Raw genomic sequence first — 24043 nt, forward strand, 5'->3', positions numbered from 1 at the left:
CTCAGGGGATGGAGGGTGGTGATGCTGAGCTAACACAGGGACTCAGAGGATGGAGAGTGGTGATGCTGAGCTATAACACAGGGACTCAGGGGATGGAGAGTGGTGATGCTGAGCTATAACACAGGGACTCAGGGGATGGAGGGTGGTGATGCTGAGTTAACATAGGGACCTCCAGGGGATTGCAGGAAGCAGCTCTGGCTGACACCACACATGCTCAAGGCTTGCTTACACAATCAAGAGCATTCTCCACTTTTACACATACACTCTTTATTGTTTTTACTCAAAAAGAAAAAAAAAGATACCCAATGAAAAGATTAATAACCATTAAGCACAAGCAAATTCACAATTAATTATAAACAAATTGCCAATTTCATTGAAATTCACCACCTTGTAAATTATAGTGATGTTTCATTTAATCCATTCATACGACATCTTGTTTTCTTAAATTCTGACATGTGACCCAAAAAAATAAAGCTTTGGGGGAAAGAGTCATGTAAACACTGAAGTCTACAATACATACTTTTGTTATTCAATAGTTATTAATACAAAAAGTTAATAAGCTTGAACAAGAGTTTCCACTGGGTATGGCCCCCACGGGGGGCATCAAGCTCTGCCCGACCCACCTCAGCAGCAGGGACTGGATCTGAGTGTACTGATGGCATCTCTGGCAGAGGGGAGACTTGGGTAAAGGCTTTACAGACCCGACTACAAGCACCAGTTTCAAGTCAAGCCTGGATAAGACATACGTACTCTACAAGATGAAACTAAGGCAGAGAACACAGGAGCGGTAGATAAACACGTGCCCAGAACAGACAGGAAAGTGCCTTACCTTCCCAGAGAACATCAGGTCTGGTGTATGTGTGCACAGATGCAGGATGATCCCTGAATCACTGGAGAAGGCCAGCCTGACCAACACAGGACTCCCTGTGACTTCATTTAACTACCAGGATGGAGTAGAAGTCTCTATTCACACAGCAGGAATACTTGTGTGAAACTGCATAATAGCAGAAAATTCTAAGACTGTCATAGGCAGCCCTTGAGAATGCTTTTGACACCTTTCGACAGGACTGCCATCCAGAAAAACCATTATTTTAGAAAAGAAGTCTAAGCCACAGAGTTGGAGCACAGGGCCAACAGTCATCACGACCTTCTCATGACCAGAATGACAGTACTTTTATCAACAGCTATCAACTGTCAGGGAAAAAAGTATTTTCCTAAAACAAAACAAAGCAACAAAAAAGAAACACGTGTCAGACCGCTGGAAGTCCAGTCCAGGGCAGGCTACTGCAGACTTCTTTTCCTGCCAGTTCCATCCTCTGAGCTGCACCGGGCGGATCCCACAGTCATCTGAGGTTGAAGAAGGGATCTTGGGTGTCTCTAATCTAGAGCACCGGATGGTGAGTGCACACACAGGTAAACAGGCACACTCACTTCCCGAAGGCTGGGGTCACCGAGCTCCCCTCACTCTGCAGGCCCCAAACACTTACCCTATTCAAGGGCAAACAGAAGGCAGTGCCAATCAGGCTCTGGTCGGCATGGAGACCTCTGTGTGATCAACTGTTAGACTGAGCACTTAAGTACATACATCTCCAGTATAACAACGACATCACTTTAAAACCTACTCACACTTATTTTATAATAAAAAACAAACAAACAAAAAACCTTTAAAAACACTATTGGCTGAGTAAGCAGCTCTTTCAACATGCAAGGCTTAACTTCAATTCTCCAGAGTAAGCCCTGCTCAAGCAGACAGATCTACGGAGGAGTTTCCGTGAGAGGACCGACATTAAAGGAAGTGCATGGACAAGAACCAAGGCAAACAACCAAAACCAGCACTCCCACATTTACTAGAGAGCGATGCACTCTAACATTTTGTGAGAAAGGTGGAATGTCCTATCATATTCAGGAAGGGAAGCACCATGCTGTACAAAGCCTATGGAAAACATCGTGTGAACCACACATCTTGTAGACAGAATTCAAGTATTCTAATGGGAAAATGATTTTGCAATAATAGAACAAAACAAATGAGACTAAGGCTTGGGATTCATTGTAACTGTAACTTACACAGAGTGACTTCTGAAATCAAGTTTTACAGAGGCACTCTGGTGCTGTCAGAGGCAGCTACGTTAGAGAAGGCTTCTCAATGGCCGTTTTAATACCAGGAACTAGAGCCTATGCAAATGCTTGCTTTGGGAAAAGTCAGCTACTGAAGATGGAGAAAGGAGGGCTGGGGTACAGGTCAGCAGCAGAGAGCAGCACCCTGGGTTTGATCCCTAGTGCTACCAAAAACAAAACAAAACAGCAAGGGAAAAGCTTAATGTTGATGACTTTGCCATTTAAGAGTTAGGAGTTTAGTGAAGATGCCTCTGTGTCCCACATGACCTTGAAAAGGTGTGAACAGAAATCTTCACAGTTGCTCAACTGGTGTCTTCTCCTGGGTGCTGCTCATGGGTCTCTGCAGTGTTACCAAGTGAACCTCTGTCTTCACAGGTGACACAATTCTCCAAAAAAGAACAAAGGCAAGTGTGTTATGTGATGCTAAAGATGTACTGGTTGGCTTCTGCCAGCCTGACAGAAACATAGACATACCTGGGAAGAGAGCATCTCAAATGAGAAAATACCCCCAGCAGACTGGCCCGTGGGCAAGCCTTCTTGACTAGTGACTGCTGGGAGAGGGCACAGCCCACTGTGGGCGGGGCCACCCTGGGCGGGTGCTCCTGGGTGCTGTAAGAAAGCAGATTGAGCAAGCCATGGGGAGCAGCCCAGTAAGCAGAGCCTCCACAGGCCCCGCATTAGCTCCTGCCTTCAGTCCCAGCCCTGGCCTTCCTTGTACACTGTACAATCTGTGCGGTGAAACAGATCCTCTCCTCCCCGAGCTAAAACAGAAGGCAGAGAAAGAAACAGCATCAATAAGGAGGGTACCTACAAGGAAGCCAACAAAAAAATCCTGAGAAAGACAAAACTGATAAAAACAAACAAACAAACAAACAAACAACAACAAACTCACTGGAGGAATTCAAAGGGAAATTTGGGGGAAGTGAGAACTGAGATCTCGAAGGCAATGGACAGTTGTCAGGAAGGAGAAAGACAGACTGAATGAGCACCGTTTAAAGCTTCTGTGGTCCAAGAGGACTCTACACAGCCATCAGAGGAACCAGAGGCCGGGAAAGGAAGGAAAAGGATGTACTGGAAAACATAAAGGCTGAAATCTTCCACATTTCGAAGCTCAATGCCCTCCAAGTGGGATCAGCTCAGAGGCACACACCCAGGTACACACAGACACTCCCGGACACATTATAACCAAACAGAGGCACCAAGGCAGGACAGGGCGTCACACACAGGATTCTTAGCAGGATCATCAGCAGTGCCTCAGCAGAAACCATGAAGGACAGATGGCAGTAGGCAGAAAAAAACGAAGTGCTTAACTTATTTCTTCACCTAAGAATCCTTTATCTGGCAAAACTTAAAATGTAAGGGAGATATCAAGTCCAGGAAAACAAAGGCCGGGGAAGGGGCATGATCTCATGTCTGCAGTGTAGACATGATGGAGGTGGGGCTGGAGAGATGGCGCAGTGGTTAAGAGTGCTGGCTGCTGCAGCAGCAGAGTGGGGGGAGATTTTCAGCACACAGGTCGGCTCACAACCACGCCAGCTTCAGTTCTGGAGGACCCGGTGCCCTCGCTTGCCCTCCCAGGGTACAGGTATGCATGTGAAGGCACAAACATACGCAGGCAAAACACCATACACACAAAACAACAGAAAAACAGAAAGGAACTGGCAAAGGAAACACTGCAAGCTGACGGAGGATAGTAACTCAAAGCCGTATGACACTGCAACCCTGGCTTGCCAGTCCGTCATATAATTTAAGACATTAATGCATAAAAATGACTGGAGTCTGTGTTTTGGGGCTCTCAGGGCACCAACAACGGAAAGAAAATGGTTATGGAGCTCCAGAGGAGCAGAGCTCCTGCAGGCTGAGATAACTCCCTGCAATGCGGGCCTTTCTTACATGCGGAATTTCAACTTTCAAACAGGGATGTGTGTGAACTGTGTACTGCTGATAACTCTTTCAGCTGGTCACACTTCAGGTAGTGCCCTTACCACCTAACACTGAGCCGGTGAAGAGAAGTACTTCACCAGGTTGCGGCATGCTGTCTGACAACTGTAAGGAAAGAGCTGTGACGCTCACAGTGGATACTCCCTCACCCGGGCCCCTCACTTTAGACCCCAGCCTCTTTCCTCCCAGTTCTGTGCAATGTCACCTAGGTGTCCTGTGCTCTAAGGAGGCGATGACAGTCTATAGCACACAGAAGGCACTGACAGGTGGGGCTGCTGCAGGGAGTGGAGCTGTGGAACTGTGGGGCAGCTATGAAGGTATCCTTCATACTGGGATGAGATGGTTCTGGTCACGTGGCTGTTTGGGGGTCACCTGTGCTTTGTATGTAGGCTCAGTCAACTCACTGGCCTTTACCCTAACAGTACTATAGTCTGTGGTTGTGCCCTTTCTGGTATGAATAGACGTTTGTTTATGCCTCTGAGTAACTTCACCAACAGTGTTAGCAAGACCGGTACACAAAACCTAGTACACACTGTACTAATTATTTAAAACCTAGAGCACTGTACTGTGCCCTCTCCCAGCAGTCACTAGTCAAGAAGGCTTGCCCACGGGCCAGTCTGCTGGGGGTATTTTCTCATTTGAGATGCTCTCTTCCCAGGTATGTCTATGTTTCTGTCAGGCTGGCAGAGGCCAGCCAGTACATCTTTAGATGGCATTAGCGTCACATAACACACTTGCTGTGGTTGGTAGTTAGACTACGAAGGTGATGGTGACGATGAGGACTGCCGCTGGTGGGTGATTGTGTGCTTACTTGGAGGTGTCTTCCTTGAGGGGCCGCTGGCTGTGGACCGGGAGTGCACGGTGGCCAGCTCCTCCTTCTGTGCAGGGGAGAACTGAGGCTGCTGCTGCTCCATGCTGCTGAGCTTCTCCAGGTCCTGTCTCAGCACCTCTTCCCTCCCCCTAAACACAGCAAAGGCTGTGAGAACACTCTTCTCTCCTAGCGAGACGCAACGCAACGCACAACTGAGCTATCTGCCACAGTGACACAGCAGGCCTCTGCTTCTTGGTGGAAAACTATATAAAAGAAGCACATCAGGACTGCATTTCCTTAGCTCTCCTCTGCCAGGGCCAATGGGAAACTTCTTGAACATTTGTGCCCCAGAAGCACAGCCCATATACTCACATCCTGTGGTCTGGGTAACAGCATGTTTGCTTTGTAAGGATCTGCACATGTGCAACTGCAAACATTCCTTAAAGAACCACTTGGTGCTTAAATTTAAATGCATACATTTGTAAGCACATTTTTCTATGACGGTGTACACTGCATTTAAAAGTCACCTTCCATTGAAAAATCACATAAGGAAACAAGCAAGCGAAGCCAGTGAGATGGTGGAGAAGGAAAGGGCATTTCTGGCCAAGTATGATGACTGGTGCTGTCCCCTGCCGTCTCCACACCCACACACCACAGCAGTGAAGGTGCTTCCCTTCCCCTTCACCAAGCTTGAGTCTGATCCCTGGGACATACATGGTAGGCAGAGATCAGGGTTCCACATGTGTGCCGTGGCGCACTCACATATGTACACACAACAAAATAAATAGACTGTAATATAAACTGTCTTGAATTATAGAAAGAGATCACCCAAACACACAGCTGGGTTTTCAGAAGTGCTTCCGTACCTCTTGGGCACCTGGTATGTCATGAGAACACACTCTGGTGTTTGTTCTATCATTCTCCAGATGGACTCTTCAGCCACCCTGGGAAAGGCTTCATCTCTCTGTCTATCCTGGGACTTCTGCCTGTTTTCAGAAAATCCAGAACAGTCGCTGCTACTGAAGTAAATTCTGCTGGTACTGCTTCCTACCAAAGGCAAGCAAAGCGGAAGACACCTGTCACAAGTTTATTTGCTAAAGAGTTCAAACTCTGGCAACTACCTGCCCATCCCAGCAGCAGCAGTTTCTAAAGACATTAACCCACCAGAAACTGCCCAATAACCACCCATACAACGTAGTCCTCTTGAGCAATGGGAAGGAATGGACTTGGACTACTAGTACATACAATAAGGATGAGTCTCAACAGCATTATTCTGAGACTCAACACAAAAAGCCTTCACGCTGTCTTATTCGGTGAAATCACAGAAACTGAAGTGGCAGAAAGCACACCATCAGCATGCCGAGAGACAGAGAGAAGACCAGGGCAGCAATCGGCTGTCAGCCTGAATATAAAACACCCTCATAGGCACAGTTGGAGCATTTGGTCTCTAGCTTGTGGCACTGTTCTGGGGAGTAGTTGAACCTTTGGGGGCAGGGAACACCAGGTGGGTCCCTGTGTGTGTGTCTGTATATGCATGTGTGTCTGTGTGTGTGTGTGTGTGTGTGTGTGTCTGTGTGTGTGTGTGTGTGTAGGATTTTGAAGGTTGTAACTCAGCCCCACTCCAGGTCTGAGCTCTGTGTTTCCTGTCTGCTGTGCCAAGGCCCCTCCACTTCAGACCAAGATGCTCTCTTAACCATTCCTTCCCTACCACGATGGACTAGACCCTCTGAACCCTGAGCCAAAACAAATCCTTCCTTGTCTAAGTTGCCTCTCAGTCAGGCATTCTGTCACAGCAATGACAGAAGTCACCAACACAGATTGTAAATGGCTACAGAACTTTCTAGAGCAATAGAAATATTCTAAGTGGTGATTGTAACAGTTACTTACACCAATGTCAACTTTGTCAAACAAAGCCATGCCCACAAGAAAGCCACAAAAACAAAGGGGGAACCCCCCAAACTTTCCTTATTCATTGGTGTCCAAGCTGGAAGGCCTGGACACAGCGACCCTGGTAATAGTGTGAAAAGCTGATTGTCCAGGTCAACTACCTGAGGCAGCTGCAGACAGAGACTCCTGGTGCACTGATGCTGTGGCTAGTTCATCGGTGGCACAGTGACTGCTCCTACTGCCACTGTTCCCTGTGACACAGTGCTGGAAAGGAGGGGACACAAAGGCACTTAACACCCCAAGTTTTAGTTAGCAGGCAGATCTCTAGCTTTACATACTGAATAGAGAGAGACGCTTAAGTCTGACTTCAAGAACGTGGTTAAAATTTCTTTGGTGCCACTGCACTGCATTCCGAACACTGCTGCAAGTGTGGGCTTTTATTTCTGTCATCTGACAAGCACAGCTGAACACTTTACATGTTCTAAGCACAGCGTTTCAGACTCTAGGAACACAAGGCAGATAAAACAAAGTCCCGGTCTTCTGAAAAAAAAAAACACTGTATCATTCAAACTGGGCTTAGGCCATAGGGCAGCCATCATCCCAGCCCTCTCTTAAATGCCCCACTGAAGCTAGCCCATCTAACTAGTGACAGAGCTCTGTTGCGCTCGGTGGGTAAAGGCACACCACTGTCCAGCCCCATGACCTGAGTCTGATGCTAAGACCCACCTGGTATAAGGAGAGCACCGATGCCCTTCACATGCACACTGTGGCACATTAGCACCCACTCAACCCTCACAGAAAGTAAATGCCATTTACTTAAATTAAGAGTCTGTATCATGTGTTATATACAGGTGACCAAGTGTCCGCAGAGGCCAGACAAGGACTTTGGATCCTTTGGAGCTGGAGTTACAGGAGACGGCTGATGTGTGCTGGAATCTACTCTGGCCCTTGTGGTTACACAGCAAGCACTTAGCCACTGAACCATTTACCCACTGCTGAGCTACTGTCTCGATCCCTATCTCCCTGGCTTTATTCACTCAGGCTAGGGACTGGGGAGATGGCTTGTCAGGTAAGATCACTTGATGCTCTACAGAGAACCTGGTTTCAGTTCCCAGCCAGCTCACAACTGTCTGTAGCTCCAGCTCCAGGAGATCCAGCTGCCTCTTCTAGCTTCTGAGGGCATAGCACATACCTGGTCATACAACATTCACGCTGGCTAGACAGTCATATGCGTAAGATAAAACACTTACCTTTGATTCTACACCTAAATGCAGGAATGGCAGACTCTGAAGATTAAACTGATAAATAAATATGGAAATGCTTTTTTTAAGTAGAGTTTGTAAAGTTATAGGAAATTTACCTAAAAATTTTCAATTTTGAAAATGACATGTGTAAGCATGGCAGAATAAGCTGCCTACTTTCTGATGAGGTCAAACAGTGGCTCCTACCACATCCACACTTTCCTACTCTATGTGTTTATACAGAAAAGCATGAATTCTGCTTCTCTAAAAGGAGGTAGTAAAATTTCAAGAGCCAGAGGAATAGGATGTCTGCTGTGAGACTATACATCCTAAAGATGTCAGGGAAGCCACACCCATAAATTCTCAACAATATGGCTGCCTAAACCAGACACGAACAAGGACAACACTAATAGACATGTCAACATGGAAGGAGGCAAAAAAAAAAAAAAAAAAAAAAAATCACAGGGCCCCAACCTTAGACAAAGAACTATGAAGAACTAGCGATGCCAAGAATGGGAGAGAATAGTCTTCCCCAGGAAGAGTCTTCCAATTTGTTACCCAATATCAAGCCCTTAAATCATATACATCAAAGTAACACTACATAGACAGAGCACATTGAATTTACGTATTTAGGAATATGCATATATAATATTTATATATTTAAGAATATATGTATTTTTTATATTTATATATTTAGGGGTGCACACACTTACAATCATATTAACAACAACAACAAGGCAATAACTATGAGGAGAATAAGAGGGGATGCATGGAAGGACCTGAAGGGAAGGAAAGGGAAGAATGATACAGCTATGTTTTAACTAAAAAGATTTTTAAAGTACGAGGTGGGCAGTGGTGGCGCATGCCTTTTATCCCAGCACTTGAGAGGCAGAGCCAGGAGGATCTCTGTGAGTTGGAGGCCAGCCTGGTCCTCAGAGTGAGTTCTAGGACAGCCTCCAACGCTACAGAGAAACCCTGTCCTGAAACCAAACCTCCCTCCCCAAATTGAAAGTATGAATTCTAAATTCATATCCTGTTATATGGTTTATTCCCCTTACTATAACTCCAGCTATAATTTATGAGGAATGAACATATTAAGTTTAATATCTGGATATCAAGAACAGAAGACTCTTTTGTTTCTGTCTCACAGGTGAATAGGGATACACTCTCACTTACACTGAGCAGGGCTTAGTCTTAATCACAACTATATGGTTTATTCCCCTTACTAGATCATAACTCCAGCTATAATTTATGAGGAATGAACATATTAAGTTTAATATCTGGATATCAAGAACAGAAGACTCTTTTGTTTCTGTCTCACAGGTGAATAGGGATACACTCTCACTTACACTGAGCAGGGCTTAGTCTTAATCACAACTGTGATGGGCTTATCCACTAGTGATGAGGCTGTCAGTGCTGAGGACCCAGATTTTCTCACTCACTCAGGTAGGACAGCATCACTTACACACTCAGCCTCTGGGCCAATGCCTCTTCTCACTGGATCTGGAGATTCAGATGGTGCAGGCACTTCTTCCTGGAGCAAATTTAACTGCAATGGTGAACTGCTCCTTGAGCTGATAAATGGATGCTCTTCACTGTGTGTCTCCCAGCTCTCTTCCTCTCTCCTTTGACTGTGGTCTGGAGAAGTCGATTGCAGGTGTGGAGCCATTGCTGGTACTAAGGGTGTCATTTCAGAAGAAGCTGCAGCCCCCAGGAATGGATACGGGGAGCATGACGCTGACCACAGAGGAAAGATGGGGGAGTTGTGCAGGAAGATGGTCATGAATGTATCCAAGTAAGCAGAAGGGAAAGCTGGGGCAGACTGAGGGCCAGCGGACAGAGGTGGACATTCAGTGGCAGCTCCCCAGCCTGCAGAGTCCCCTACTCCCAGAGAGGACACATCTGGGAGGGGAAATGATGAGAGAAGGTAAGGGGCCTGGCTGGGAGCTACCAGGGCTGCCGGGAAAGCTAGGCTTGGAGCATGAGGAGAGCAGACCACAGAAGGGCTCCAGGGCTGTACATCGGGAAGGAGTCCTCTGACGTGGGAATGGAAGTCAGCATTGGAGTTGCTGGGGTCCAAAGACACTGGCAACTTCTTCCTTTTGTGCCTCTGTCTCTCACTTCCAGCACATCTGGTCTGCTTAGAAGGAGAGCCTGGTGAAACAATGAAGAAGGCATGTTATAGAAAAGTAACAACCAAGAGAAAGGCATTATGGGTGATTTTAAATACTTTCTAAGGAATCAAATATTTGCCAATAGTAACTTTTAAAAATACCAAAAAGTTGTTCTAACTCAACAAAATTTCGAGGTAAAAGTGCACCACGGTAAATCAATCCCAGCACCTTCACAGGTCCCCTATAAAAACTCCTCTCGGATCCAGACTCTAATAAGGTCCCAGGTAAACTGTGCAATAATAAATGACTGGAGCATCTCAGAGTCTTCCGGTACCAACCCCCACTGTTCACCCTTCTCCCTGGTACAGCTGGCCCTGCACAGCCACAGGTACCAGCCACAGGTAGCTCCAGCCAACTACTGACTGAAAATATACATAAAGAAATGGTCACTACAGACTTCCCATTATAATAATGTACACTGTACTGAGTGTTAAATAAAAGACAAGTTAAAGGACATGGAAGGCACGACTAGGTCATATACAAATATGCCTTTCGATACGAAGGCCTTTGGGTGTCAGTGTGTCAGGTAGTTCTTCCTGGAGGCAATCTCCCATTGACAAAGAAGGACAGTTCAACCTGCATATGACTTATAATAGTTCAAGGATGAGAGAAGGATGTGTTCTAAAACATAAGCACCTTGAACAGAGGAGTACTTAGCACGGTTTCTGCTCTCTCGCTGAAGATAGCAACTGTAGGGTGAGGTCAGGGTCCTTTCCCGGAATCTGTCAATGTAGTTCTGCTCTTCCTTCTGCGTGTGTGCGGAGAGGACAGCTGCTGTGAGACCCACATGCTTAAATTCTCCCGCAGTCAGGGGAGATGGCTGTGTTCTCGGGGTCCAGGGCTTATACACTAAGGCAGCACCTTCTGCTGAGATCACAGAAAAAAAAGATTCAAATAAAAAACAATCAATTTTTTATTTTGGAACTGTCTTTAAATAAATTTATACAAATATAATTGTTGGAATATAAAAACTTCATCAATACAGTACAAAAGTGCTTATCTTTCTTTACACTTTTCATGTATATGTACTTTATGTTATAATAAAAGACATTTATTTAGATCTTGCTATTATAAACATTTCCATGTTCTTACATTTTCAGATTTTTGTTCAAAATTATTAATTTAGAAACAGAGCTTAGAACTTACTATGTGACCAACCTGTCCTGAATTCGTGACCCTCCTGTGCCAGTTTCCTGAGCACTGGGATTACAAGTGCGTGCCATCACATTTAGCGTTTGAATTTTTTTCTACTTGTTTCTTTGAGACAAAGTCTCTCTATGTAGCTCTGGCTATCCTCAAACTTGCTACACAGACCAGGCTGTCCTTGAACTCTGCCTCCAGATGGGCTGGGATGAAAGGCATGTGCCACCATCCTTGGCTCAATTGGTTATTTAAATAGGTAACATTTTCACGAGATTCAAACACTAGGTTTTAAAAATCGATTTAGTAAATTCTTCCTGTCCCTTTCACTATCTACCCAGTTCTTCTTTATCCTCCTATAGAAAACCATCCTTTCCCTCTGTCTTTGTGCATGGATAATTAATCATGAATACAGAGGCCATCTGCCCACTGACTCTTTTCTCCAAAAAACACCAGCCTACAATTCACCTCCACTTCCTACTCCTTGGGGAATTTAACAGTTCACAGCCTTCTCATACTCTTTACATGAAGCAGAGCATCCACTTCATTCACACATACACCTGCATGCACCTGTACACAGGATTCTTCACATGTACATCTGCATGCACCTGCACAGATTCTTCACACATACACCTGCATGCTCCTGTACACGGATTCATCACACGTACACCTGCATGCACCTGTACACAGATTCATCACATGTACACCTGCATGCACCTGCACACAGATTCTTCACATGTACACCTGCATGCATCTGTACACAGATTCATCACACATGTACACCTGCATGCACCTATACATGATTCTTCACACATAAACCTGCATGCCCCAAATGTTCTCAGGAATACCAAACACTGTGACTCATTTAACTGTAACTAGCATCCAATAAAAAAACCAACAATCACACAGGTGTGGTGGTACACACTGTTAGTCCCAGCACTCAGGAGGCAGAGGCAGGAGGATCTCTGTGCTTGAGGATAGCCTGGTCTACAGAGTGAGTTCCAGGACAGCCAGGACTACATAGAAAAACCCTGTCACAAACTCCACTCCTCCCAAAGATTATTTCTCTATTATTAGCATTTAGAGTTGTCTGTTTTGCTGCTGTCTATAAATTTTTAGTGTGTTGTACTCTCATGAGTATTTATTTGAAAATATTTTTAACTTTTTCTTTCACCCATGGATAATTTAGAAATGTGTTGTTTACTTTTTAAATTCTTGGGCTTTAAACAGTATTGATTTTTAATGTAATTCACCCTAGCCAGAAAACACATTTTTATATAACATCAGTCCTACATCTGAGACTCACAACATATTTTATATGTTAGCATGCCTCCCAAGTGTGCTGGAAAAGAAACTGCACTATAGTAAGCTGTACAGTGTCTGCTAAAGATTACTCAGGTCAAGATAGCCAACACTGTTACTAAGCCCAGCCACTTCTATGTACATTTAAAAAGATTTTTACTGTTTTTAATCACGCACACCTATATATGCCTTGTGTCTCACACTCCATCTTCGTTAGTCCCTGTGGTACTATAAGGACGACGACAGCTGGAGAACAATTTGATACCCTGCTTACCACTCACAGGCAACTGACTCAGGGGATGTTACTTCTTGATGCCTTAGTTGTCACACATTTCCTGTGATCACACAGGAGCTCACTCCAGGGCAAGGGTGTAAACTGAGGTACTAAGCTTTCCAGACTGGAAAGAGGCACTAAGATTAAAACCCAGTCAAGTTGGCGACATCAGTTGTTACTAACACGGTTTCTCCCAACAGTCCTCTGAGGCAGGGTGTGTGAGAGCTGTGTGAGAGCAAAGCATGCTCCAGTTAGCCCAAGAGGGCTCTGTTGGCACTGAGCTAGGCCTTCAGGACAGGAGCAAATGTGCCCTGCTTGGGCATTGTTGGGGTGTGGGGAGGGGTCTGTTGTTTTTGTGAGGACAGTCTATCACAGTGACGAGGCAAGGCAGCTGGGCTGTTGGGATGAGAGAGTACAGCTCTAAGAATGAAGAACAGAGAGCCACCACAGCAGCGACTCCACCCGTTAGCCGATATGCCACCGAAGATTAGCAAAGGTGAGCTAGAGACCACCCCAAACCCCAACTTAAAGAGATCTGCCACCATTTCACCTATCAAGTCATTATAAAAACCAGAACGCCAAAAGGACAGGACGGAATGAAAAAGACTAAAACGACCAAGATTAGAATAATAATTGAGTTAGTCATCGTAAAGGACACGCTCTACTTGAAGGGCTCTAGCAGGCCCAAGCATGGCAAACAGAGTTCCCACAGGTTTTGCCTTGACCCTTTCTCCCCCTTGCTAAAAACAGATGACATTCCTAAAGCTAGCCACCAAGGTCCATTCCCTTATTTGGCCACTTCCTCTTCCTGAGGCTGACTACCAAGGTCCAGCTATCAGAGTCTTTAAGTCCTGCAATCAAAAGTCCCCCTGACAATCCTAATTAACATACCCAATCAAAATTAACCACCTCTTTCCTTTATAAACAGCCATCTGTCTAGGGCCCATGCCTATCTCCTCTCTATCCAGGGGCAGTCTTCTGTCCCTCCTGGGCAAGGATCACCCCCCCCCCTCTTGGCCCCTTTCCCCTTCTCCCTCATCCTCTAGCTCCCGTGTTTGTCTCTTATGCCCTGCTCTGTGTCTCTCTGGGGCAAATAAACCTCCTTTGTGCTGAGAATTTGGTTTCTGGGTGCATCCTGCTGCCAGTGTACATTCATCATGTGAAAGACACTTTTCTAAAAGACCAGTGAAAGGGGCTGGAGAGTCAGCCCAGAGGTGGTGGCTCACAACCACCTCTAACTCCAATCTCGGGGGATGTGGCACCCTCTTCTGGCTTCTGTGTTCACCAGGCACACACATGGTACACACACATATATAAAGGCAAAACATCCATACACACAAAATACATATCTTGGAGGAAAAAAGTCAGCCATAACATGACCCAGTGAGGTTCACAGGGAACTGCATTAATAATAGTGAACACAGAGAACCTCAGCACCACTGTTCCCAGTATCTCTAAGAGCTCCACATGCACCAACTGACCCTATTAACACACAGCATGCCTAAGAAACACAGCCTGTAATACATCAGCAGTACAGACATGCTGACATTTCTTAAGTAAGTTTGCTTAATAAAAGACAGGGGAAATGGTTTGGACAGAAGTTATAACTAAGCAGACAGTATTAATGTTTCTTCCTCACCCACAGGTGGTACCTGAGTGTGGGGGTGGGGCATGGACAGCAGGGTTGCTGCAGCTGCACTGGCTTACGTCAGGGCCCATGCTCAGTGCAGAAGTGGGCAGGGTCCACGAAGCACCTCCTCCAGCGTCAGCATCTGTGGATGGTCCACTTGTTGGTGTTTCCTGTTTAGGTATGTTCAGGATCCGTTCAGTATCTGGTGATATATGAGAAACTGATGGTGAAAAATCCTAAACAAAAGCTTACAGGAAGTCAGTAACTGACAAATTAAAGCCATTAGCCCAGGATTCTGTAACCCATCATATAAACTGAAACGGAAAAAAAAACCCATATGTTCATTCTCATTAGATTCTGAAAAGACTATTCACGAAATCCAACACCTTTCATGATAAAGGTCTTGGAGAGATCAGGGATAGAAGGAACATACCTAAACAAAGTAAAAGCAGTACATAGCAAGCCAATTGCCAACATCAAATTAAATGAAGAGAAACGCAAAGCAATTCCACTAAAATCAGGAGTGAGACAAGGTTGTTCACATTCTTCATACCCATTTAATATAGTACTTGAATATAGCAATAAAACAGAAGGAGATCAATAAAAAGCTAATCAGCCAATAGTCAGGCAGGAGGTACAGGTGGAACTTCTGGACAGAGAGGGCTCAGGAGAAGAAGAAAGATAGGATGGTCAGGCAGACATGGAGGAAGCAGAGTGGACAAAATGGAGATGAGGTAGCGAGTGTGTGGAAGAATGTACATTAAAAAATAAGGGTTAATTTAAATTATAAGAATTAGTTAGAAACAAACCTAAGCTACAGGCAATCTCTGGGTTGTTTTTTATGTGAGCTGGAGGCCCCCTCAAAAAATCCAACTACACAAATAACCTTTGACTCACAGTCTGTCCTGACTATGGGATATGCTGGGATAAGGGTGGCCTAAAGACAGAGCTAGTGGACAACCAATGATTGGTCTAGCCTAAAACCCATGCCTGGTGAGTAAGCCCACGCTTGACACTGCCTGGAGCATAGGACCCACAGGCTGGATGACCCAGGGATTGAGGATAGAACCAAACACTACTGGAGAAAAAAAAAATGCCAACATAATGACACTTAACGATATTCTGCTACATTCATAGATAGATGCCTAGCCCAATAGTCATCAGAGAGGTTCATCTAGCAACTAATATAAGCAGATGCAGACCCACAGTTAAACATTAGGTGGAGCTTGAGAAACCCTACAGAAGAGAGGTAGGAAGGATTGTAGGAGCCAAAGGGGTCAAGGAGATCACAAAAACAAAAATCAAACAAACAAACAAATCCACAGAATCAGCTAATGTAGGCTCATAGTGGCTCTGAGAGACTTAACTGACAACCAGAGCGCATACATAGGACTGACCTAGGCTCTCAGTATATTTAACAGTCCTCTTGTGGGACTCCTAACAGTAAGAACAGGGGCTGTCTCTGACTCTTTCATAGGACTTTGAGACCCTGCTCTTTATACTGAGTCGCCTTGCCCAGCCTTAACACATGGGGAGGTGCTTAGTCTTCCTGCAACTTGATGTGCCGTGTTTGGCTGATAGGCATGGGAGGCCTGCCCTTTCCTGGAGAGAAATGGAGGACAAGTGGATTGGGGTGGGGATAGAGCGGGTATGAGGGGAGAGAATGGAAGGAGAGGAGGGAGGGAAACTTTACTTGGGATGTAAAATAAATAAATAGACAGACAGACAGACAGACAAAAAGCAATGAAGTTATCTACTCTGAGGACACTCAGCTACCTTGCAGTGCTGTGGCGCAGTCTGCCTCATGGTTCTGCTTGGCTTCTTCTGAAGATGAAGACGTGTTTGTGCAGGATATGCACTTTCTTTTCAAGGCTGGAAGACTGTAGCTTGTCAGGTACCTACAACAGAATTGGACTTTGTATTGCTTTGTCTTGGCTCCATCAAGCTATTCCCACTTCCATTCTTTGCTTATGCCACTGAGGCCTCAGAGACTTCTTCCTTCCTGGACGAAGTCAACCCTGCCCATCCCAGCCTGGGTTAGTGAGTTACAATCTCTCTTTCACTGTGTTCCTTAACTGGTCAATTCTGGCCAGCACAGGTGTTCACTATGCCACAGCTCTGCCACCAAGGTGCGGCAGCGTCTTTTCTGTGCCCTCCATAAAGTTCAATCAATTGTGAACTGTACAAAATGCATTCCACAGCAAACAAAGGACTCCGCACTGTTGCCCCCAGCAGCTGTACGAGCTCCACAGGCACCAACTGATCCTATCACTTATAGTAGGAAACCAATACAAACATCTCTGAAATGCTAGAGGACGGGCCAGGCTCACGGCATTTCTTACCTGATGACACTGTCGATACAGTTCATCTGCTGGTAGGATGAGCTGTGCTGCTCTCGACTCAAATCATCACAAGAGCCAGTACACACGCTTTTATTTTTCAATGTCTCAGAGGGAGAAAAGTCCTTCTGTTCATCTGAAAGAGAATGAAAGCATATACAGTTAAAATACTTAGCATGTATTAAGACAATAGTAAGCTCATAACAGTTATAAAATGTCATGCAGCTATTAACCATGAGCTCAGATCTAAACAAAATGACACAGAAGTATCAGTACAGTGAATAAAACAAGGCACAAAAGCAGGCTACACAGCATGAATGAAACATGCCACTATCAGATGGGGAATGCCCCGTGTCAAGCTAACGAAGACACCTAAATGTTGTGTGTCACCCCACCTTGTACACCATCTGTCTACCGAGCACCTGTGGAACTGGTCAGTGCACACAGAGACCAGAATAACTGGATATCACACATATCTCCTGTGTTACAAGGGGAAGCAAATAGCCCTGCCTGTGCAGAGCCGCGATGGTACTGACCCATTCTTATTTGTGGTGTCCCACATCCTAGCTACAATCACACAAAGCACTTGAAATAGATCACTACAACCAGGGAACAAAAAATAATATTGCACTGCTTTGAATTCGCACTTAAAATTTTCCAATGTGACTAGTGGCACAGGTGTGAAGAGAGAAAAGCCGTGAACCTCCTGAAGAGAAAAGCCAGACAGTCCTACGGAGTCAGAAAAAGACACGCAGAGGAAACCCTGCCATTGGAAGCAAGAAGGGCAGTGAGGTCAGGAAGGAGACTAATTATGTCACGCTGTTGACAGGTATGTGGTGTTTGCTACTGCTCTTCTTAGTGATGGGCATTTTTAGCTGACCTGGACAGGCCTATCTTAACAGTTTTATGAAAATGTTACTTCTTGGTCAGCCTCATTTCAACTCTATACAGAATAGAATATGGAACATTTCCACACCCTAACCTGTAGCTCCCACTGGCACTCACGAAGAGACATGACAGAACCATGAGACACACAGGGGAGGAATGCTTTACTGGGATGAAGACTTGGCTCTAGATTTTCTGGGTTATCACTAACCCTAACCTTCATTTCAGATCTCAATGAATCTGGTGGTCACATCTTAACTCTACCGTTGCTTGGTCCCTTGGTCTTTGCTCACTCTTCCAGTCATTTTGCAGTATAGACTCATGGTTTATTTAGTTTGGTGAGTTATAAAGTAACACTGTTATGATGAATTTAGTCACTCAAATTGTCCCAGTGTTGGATACTTGTAGATCTTCCAAGCTCTGTCCTGTGCCCTTCTGATCCCTATTTGTCTCTTGAACATCTTTACTCTCTGGCCCTGGCTCCTTTTCTTGGAAAAAATATACCCAGAAACCAAGATATTAGTGTTAGGTGTGTGTCTATGCTTGTAAGTTCTCTAAATCGTCAGAATTGATATGCAAGTCTATATATTAACCAGTATCTGTCTGTCCACCCATCCAGCTGAACACTTGAGTTCTTACACCTGCTTTACCATCAATCCAGGACAATTTACTCTAGAATTCCTCCTTTGATTACTTGAAACTGCTACAATACTGAGAAATCTTGTTATCATTATCCACAATGTTTGTATACGCTTGTTCAAACTTAGTATACATACAAAGTAACTTCAGAATTCTTCTGAGGATAAACATACCAACCTGGATACAGTGTTTATGCACATACGTATTCTATAATTGACATCTAGCTAAAATAGATTTTTCTTCTTCTCTAAAACTACTTAACCTACCTCCTTGAGTATGCTTATGCCATCCATACTTGGCAGATTTATCCACACACAGCCTTGGTTCTCTCTACATTCTGGAGTGGGATTAATGTTTATGGATCTTGGCACATGCGCAGCTACCCCTCGTAGTCAGCTGCCCTCCCCTTTCAATCTCAGAAAGTGCCCCGTCACTGGTGGCTGGTTTTGCTTCCTGTGGTTTCACTGTATTAAGTTTTTAGTTTTTTGGAGAACAGGATTGAGCCCAGAGCTTTGCATATCCTAGGCAAGGATCTACCACAACTCCATGGTTTCAGTTACCCATAGTCACTTGTAAGAAAGAAAGAAAGGAAAAAAAAAAAAAAAAAAAGGAAAGAAAAAAGCAAACAGATAAACAGATCAAGTGGAAAGATGCAGATGTTTACTATTCCTGTTTTAAACTGTGCACTATTCTAAATAGTATGATGTAATCTCACTGCTCTGTTCCATCCCACATGGGATATAAGTCATCTCTGTCCAGTGAATGCACTGTCTCACCCACCCAACACCATCCTGAGCTGAGTGATTCAGCACCACCAGAAACAACTGATTCTTCCTGAGTTCTGTAAGGTCAATAGATTAACTATGTCACAGTGCCTGTTCATTCACCATCCTTCATCTAATTTATATGGGGTTCAGGGTTCACCTCCAATTATTACATCATTTCAAAGGCAAAGGCTGACAACAGTGAATTTCCCAAAACTTCCCCACCATCTCAAAATATTTTGCCATGTTTTAATTGTATGTCACAAATGCAGAATACTATTATTAGTTATTTTTCAAATCAATTAAAAATAAAATATTTTTTTTTTATTCCTCATCCAGTATTTTTCACTCCTTAGTGTAGATAGGTTTTTATCATATTTCTTCTATGGTAAGAAGTTCCCAGGGCTGGAGAGATGATTCCATGGTTCTGAATTAAATTCCCAGCACTCCTGTTGGGTGGCTACAATTACTGCCATTCCAACTCCAGAGGATCCAACATCTCTAACTTCCATTGTTTAGTATGCATACTCATGTGCATGCATGTGCATATACACACACAAAATAAATCATTAAAAAATAAGAAATTCCTAGATATTTCTGGTAGAAAAGTGTGCTTCTCAAGTCTGTGTTAACAGTATGTTCTTTGATGATGTAGTTTCCTGTCTTCCTCCATAAATTGTTTCTAGAGAAATGCATGGTTTTGTCTTACCTGTGGCGTGAATGGTTTCTGGAGAAATGTGTGGTTCTCTTATCTGTGGTTGTTTCCCCCTACCTTCACTATGGACTCTCTGCTTTTATTTTCAGCAGTTTGAACAGGGTATGTTCAAGTAGGTTTTGTTTTTGTTTTTTTTTTCTTCCCTGAGACAGGGTGACAGGGTTTCTCTGTATTGCTTTGGAGCCTGTCCTGGAATTGGCTTTGTAGACCAGGCTGGCCTTGAACTCACAGAGTTCCACCAGCCTCTGCCTCCCAAGTTCTGGGATTAAAGGCATGCACCACCAATGAACACCTGGCTTCAAGTAGGTTTTCTAAAAATAACTTTTTTTAAAAAAACACTCATGTTCTTTGAATCTGCAGACAATCTTGATTGTGTTACATCTTCAAATACTTCCTCTAGGATCCCAGTCAACTCTGTGTTAGGTAGCTTGATGCTGCCCCTGGACTCGATGTGCTTTTCTGCTTCTGTTGCAGTCTGAGGAATCAATAGGGGAGCTTTTGATTCTTCTGTGTGCCGATGTCAATCACTTTTCATGTCTGATTTGCTGAGACCTTTTGTCCCCAAAGTATGTAAACATCACTGTTGGTCTCTTCTGACTTGCATCATATGAACATTTTATATCACAGAGAAGTCAGTGTGAAAACGGGCAGCAGGACACACCCAGGGCCTCCAACATCTCTAACAGTTCCCTGTGGCCCCTTCTTTCAGTCCCTTCTCAGAAGCTGGCTTTGCTCACGGCCCATTTTGCCCATTAGCCTGGCAATGGACCATTCCCAGTTACCTTACCTTGTCAGGTATCTTCATTGATATGTGTTTGAATCTTCCTTTCATGACCACTTTGTCTCTTGGGAGGTCAGTTTCCCCTTCTTGACTTTCCACAAACTTCATTTATCAAAAGCTCAGTGGCCTGTTGTGGTGATACTGTTTATGATCTAACAAATACAATTTGCCTGAAGATCAGAGTGGAAAACTAGCCACACTAGCTAGCCATAGAGGCCAGGCAGTGGTGGCACACACCTTTAATCCCAGTACTTAGGAGACAGAGGCAGATGGATCTCTGTTAGTTCAAGGCTACCCTGGGCTACCCAAGATTGAATCTGTCTAAAAGAGACACAGAGCTCATACAAAGGTGATCCCAGCACTTGCACTAAGGAGGTGGAGACAGGGAGGGGTACAGCTGGGAGGGGAGAGGAATGTGAGGTGGGAGCTCACTACAGTCAGTCTGAGCAGCAGTTAGTCTGAAGCAAGGCATTTTGAGGAGACAATCAGAGGAGGCTCACAGTCTGAGGACAAGAACTCTCTAGTGGCTGGCCGCTCTGCTTCTCTGATCCTTCAGCTTTCACCTGGATAGCTGACTCTGAGCTTTAATTATTAAGAACAATCAGAACTCGTGCTACAGCCTGTCAAGGACAGCAGAGACAGAGCAGCTATATCCTTGGAATGACCTGTGCTAGGTTAATGTAACCTTAGGCCAGGCCTGCTGTCTGTTATCACTATGGTTTTATGAACGACTCACCTCCCAAATTCCTCCAGCCAGACTTGTGCTTCAAGTGGTGGCTGTTGGGAGAGTTTGTTGTGAACATCTGTTCTCCTTTCATTTATGGTCATCCCTTTGCATTTATCTCAGTGATGATTTGTCTTTTTTCAAGTTCCTTGATTCAGTGAGCCACGCACTTCCTGAGCTGGCCAGTGTCTGAGCCATGCACTTCCTGAATCAGTTAGCCACTGTCTGAGCTGTGCACTTCCTGAGTCAGTTAGCCACTGTCTGAGCTGTGCACTTCCTAAGCTGGCCAGTGTCTGAGCCATGCACTTCCTGAATCAGTTAGCCACTGTCTGAGCTGTGCACTTCCTGAGTCAGTTAGCCACTGTCTGAGCTGTGCACTTCCTGAGTCAGTTAGCCAGTGTCTGAGCCATGCACTTCCTGAGCTGGCCAGTGCCTAAGTCTGTTGTGCTCTTTTTAAAGTGCCTCTGCCTTTTATGCCTCTGCTGTTGGAATCAGCAACTACAACTCCCTGGCTATCAACAGTGCTTAGGCTGCAAGAGCTTAAGGCTGCCTGAGGGAATACTGTTCCTTCAGGCACCAACTCTTTCACAGCTGCAAGGAAACTTATCTAAATCTGTCCCTCTAAAGAACTCAAGATGCAAGGGTGAGGTGGGATTCTGTTCCTCAGAGAGGCTGAGTAGCAAGTAGCTCACACCCTGTCCTCAAGTGCCCTCCAGAATCTTCATGCTGCTCCCTGCCCCTCCTTAAAAACCCTCCTCCACCTGGCTCCTCACTACCACTTCCTGTCAGCTAGTTGCTGACCCAGCCTCCTGACCATAGATGAATTTTATTTAATCAAACACATCTTTGCATCATTAAACAAATGTTCCTGAGCACAAACCCAAGTAACACACCTTAAAATAACATTCTACGACAAGAGTCTTTCCTTGGATTATAGAACTACAATACTCAACTGGGTAAGAAAGGTTTGCTCTTTTTCACTATAAGGGTGGGTCAATGTTCTTTGTTTAGTCCTGAGCAGAAACCAGAAGCACTCACATATCCCTTTGTGAATGGGGTTAGTGACCTTATTAAACAGCTAGAGGTTGGTGTGGTGGCATGCATTTGGCCCTAGCATTGGTGGCTGTTACAGAAGGGTCATTTTACCTCAGGAGTTTGAGATATACCTGGAGTGACAAAGCAAGGCCCCACCTCAAAACCAAGGGCGACAATGGAGGGAACTAGCTAAAGCCTTTAGTTGTTTTGTTCTGTCACATAGGGAGAACTTTTCCCTTTCCTTTGGAGAATGTGGGGGATTCAAGTTCATTCTTGGAAGTAGTCGGGCTCACAGTGAATACCGTGCCTTCCATACCTTGACCCTACCTTTCCGCACTGTGAGAGATAAGTGCCTTCTTGTTTGAAAATTACAGCATCACGCTGGGCTGTAGTGGCGCATGCTATGTAACTAGGTAGCTTTCCAACATAATATCACTAAATACAATCAACTGGTCCAATACTTTTGAAGTGGGCCTTACCTCATGTTCAAGAAAGGCTCAAAAGGCCAGTGTTTTCCACTCAGTTTAGAGTGTTCTCCATTTATTTGAAATTACAGGGAAAAAAATATTTCAATATAACTTACTATCTGAAATGTATTAAAAATTATTTTCTTTGGGGTTTGGATAGCTCAGAAGGAAAGAAATTAAGAATCTGATGGTGTGGTGGTTTGAAAGAAATGGCCCCAAAGGGAGTGGCACTTAGGAGGTGTGGCCTTGTTGGAGGCAGCTTTGAGGTCCCTTGCTCAAGCTTCCCTCAGTGACTTTCAGTTGACTTCCCGTTGTCTGTAAGGTGTAGTACTCCAAGCTCGAGCACTGAGTCTACCTGCACACCACCACACTCCCCACCATGACAGAGGATAAACCTCTGGAACTGTAAGTGAGCCCCCAAATAAATGTTTTGTTCGTAAGAGCTGCTGTGGTCATGGTGTCTCTTCACAGCCATAGGAAACCTAACTACGAAAGATGGCATTAAAGTAGTTAATTCTTTATTAACGCACACTCATCTACATTTTAAAACTACTTAGCCTCCAAGCGGTATGGTGCAGCTAGTATATTACTGTTGTCAGTATTATTACCATCTTTTGGGCAATTCAGCAAGCTAGAAAGCAGCACAGGGCTCAGGGCTTTTGCTCGGCATGCACACATGCTGCCATCTGTGAAGAGATTCAGGGGCAGCTGAGTGCCAGTCTGTTGACTTACCACCACCCTGCAGCTCCATGCATGTGTCTATCACGGGCTTCACTGATCTGGTCATCGACTCAATGTAGAGCTGTTGACCCACATTCTTAATTTTGTTTACACTGGCATAGACCTGCTGCAAGGTCATCTTAGGGAGAAGAAGGATAAGATAGAGTTTAAAAATGTAGAAGTGTGCGCTAAAAGACACACAATGCACGCTTAACTCCTGGGTCTCTGAGACACCAATAAAAGCAATCTTCACTTTAATTCCACTTCTCACTGAGCACTGTGCAATGATGCCAATCAAACTGTACATCCACCTATCCATGGTCAAACCGCACATCCACCTATCCATGGTACACTGCTTTCAGAAAAGAATGATTCTTTTCCTCCAAGAGACAGGCCCTTACCACGTAGCCCCACTGGCCTCAGAACTCTTGCTTTCACTCCGACTACTGAAAATATAAG

At 44.7% G+C, this 24043-nt stretch overlaps 1 protein-coding gene across 1 annotated transcript in view; it reads right to left on the reverse strand.

Annotated features, from left to right (window-relative positions):
* Nucleotides 1-242: 242 nt before the first annotated feature.
* Per3 (period circadian regulator 3) overlaps nt 243-24043 on the reverse strand; it is a 42985-nt gene continuing 19184 nt past the window's right edge. The window contains 11 exon segments of the mRNA XM_051173882.1: nt 243-2501; nt 4868-4894; nt 4896-5016; nt 5734-5914; nt 6916-7018; nt 9461-10152; nt 10800-11033; nt 14538-14717; nt 16292-16413; nt 16858-16990; nt 23597-23723. Of these exon segments, the coding sequence (XP_051029839.1) occupies nt 2418-2501; nt 4868-4894; nt 4896-5016; nt 5734-5914; nt 6916-7018; nt 9461-10152; nt 10800-11033; nt 14538-14717; nt 16292-16413; nt 16858-16990; nt 23597-23723 (2004 nt within the window). The 3' untranslated portion in view covers nt 243-2417.

The sequence above is a fragment of the Phodopus roborovskii genome, unplaced genomic scaffold (genome assembly GCF_943737965.1).
Source record: "Phodopus roborovskii unplaced genomic scaffold, PHOROB, whole genome shotgun sequence".
Lineage (NCBI taxonomy): Eukaryota > Metazoa > Chordata > Mammalia > Rodentia > Cricetidae > Phodopus > Phodopus roborovskii.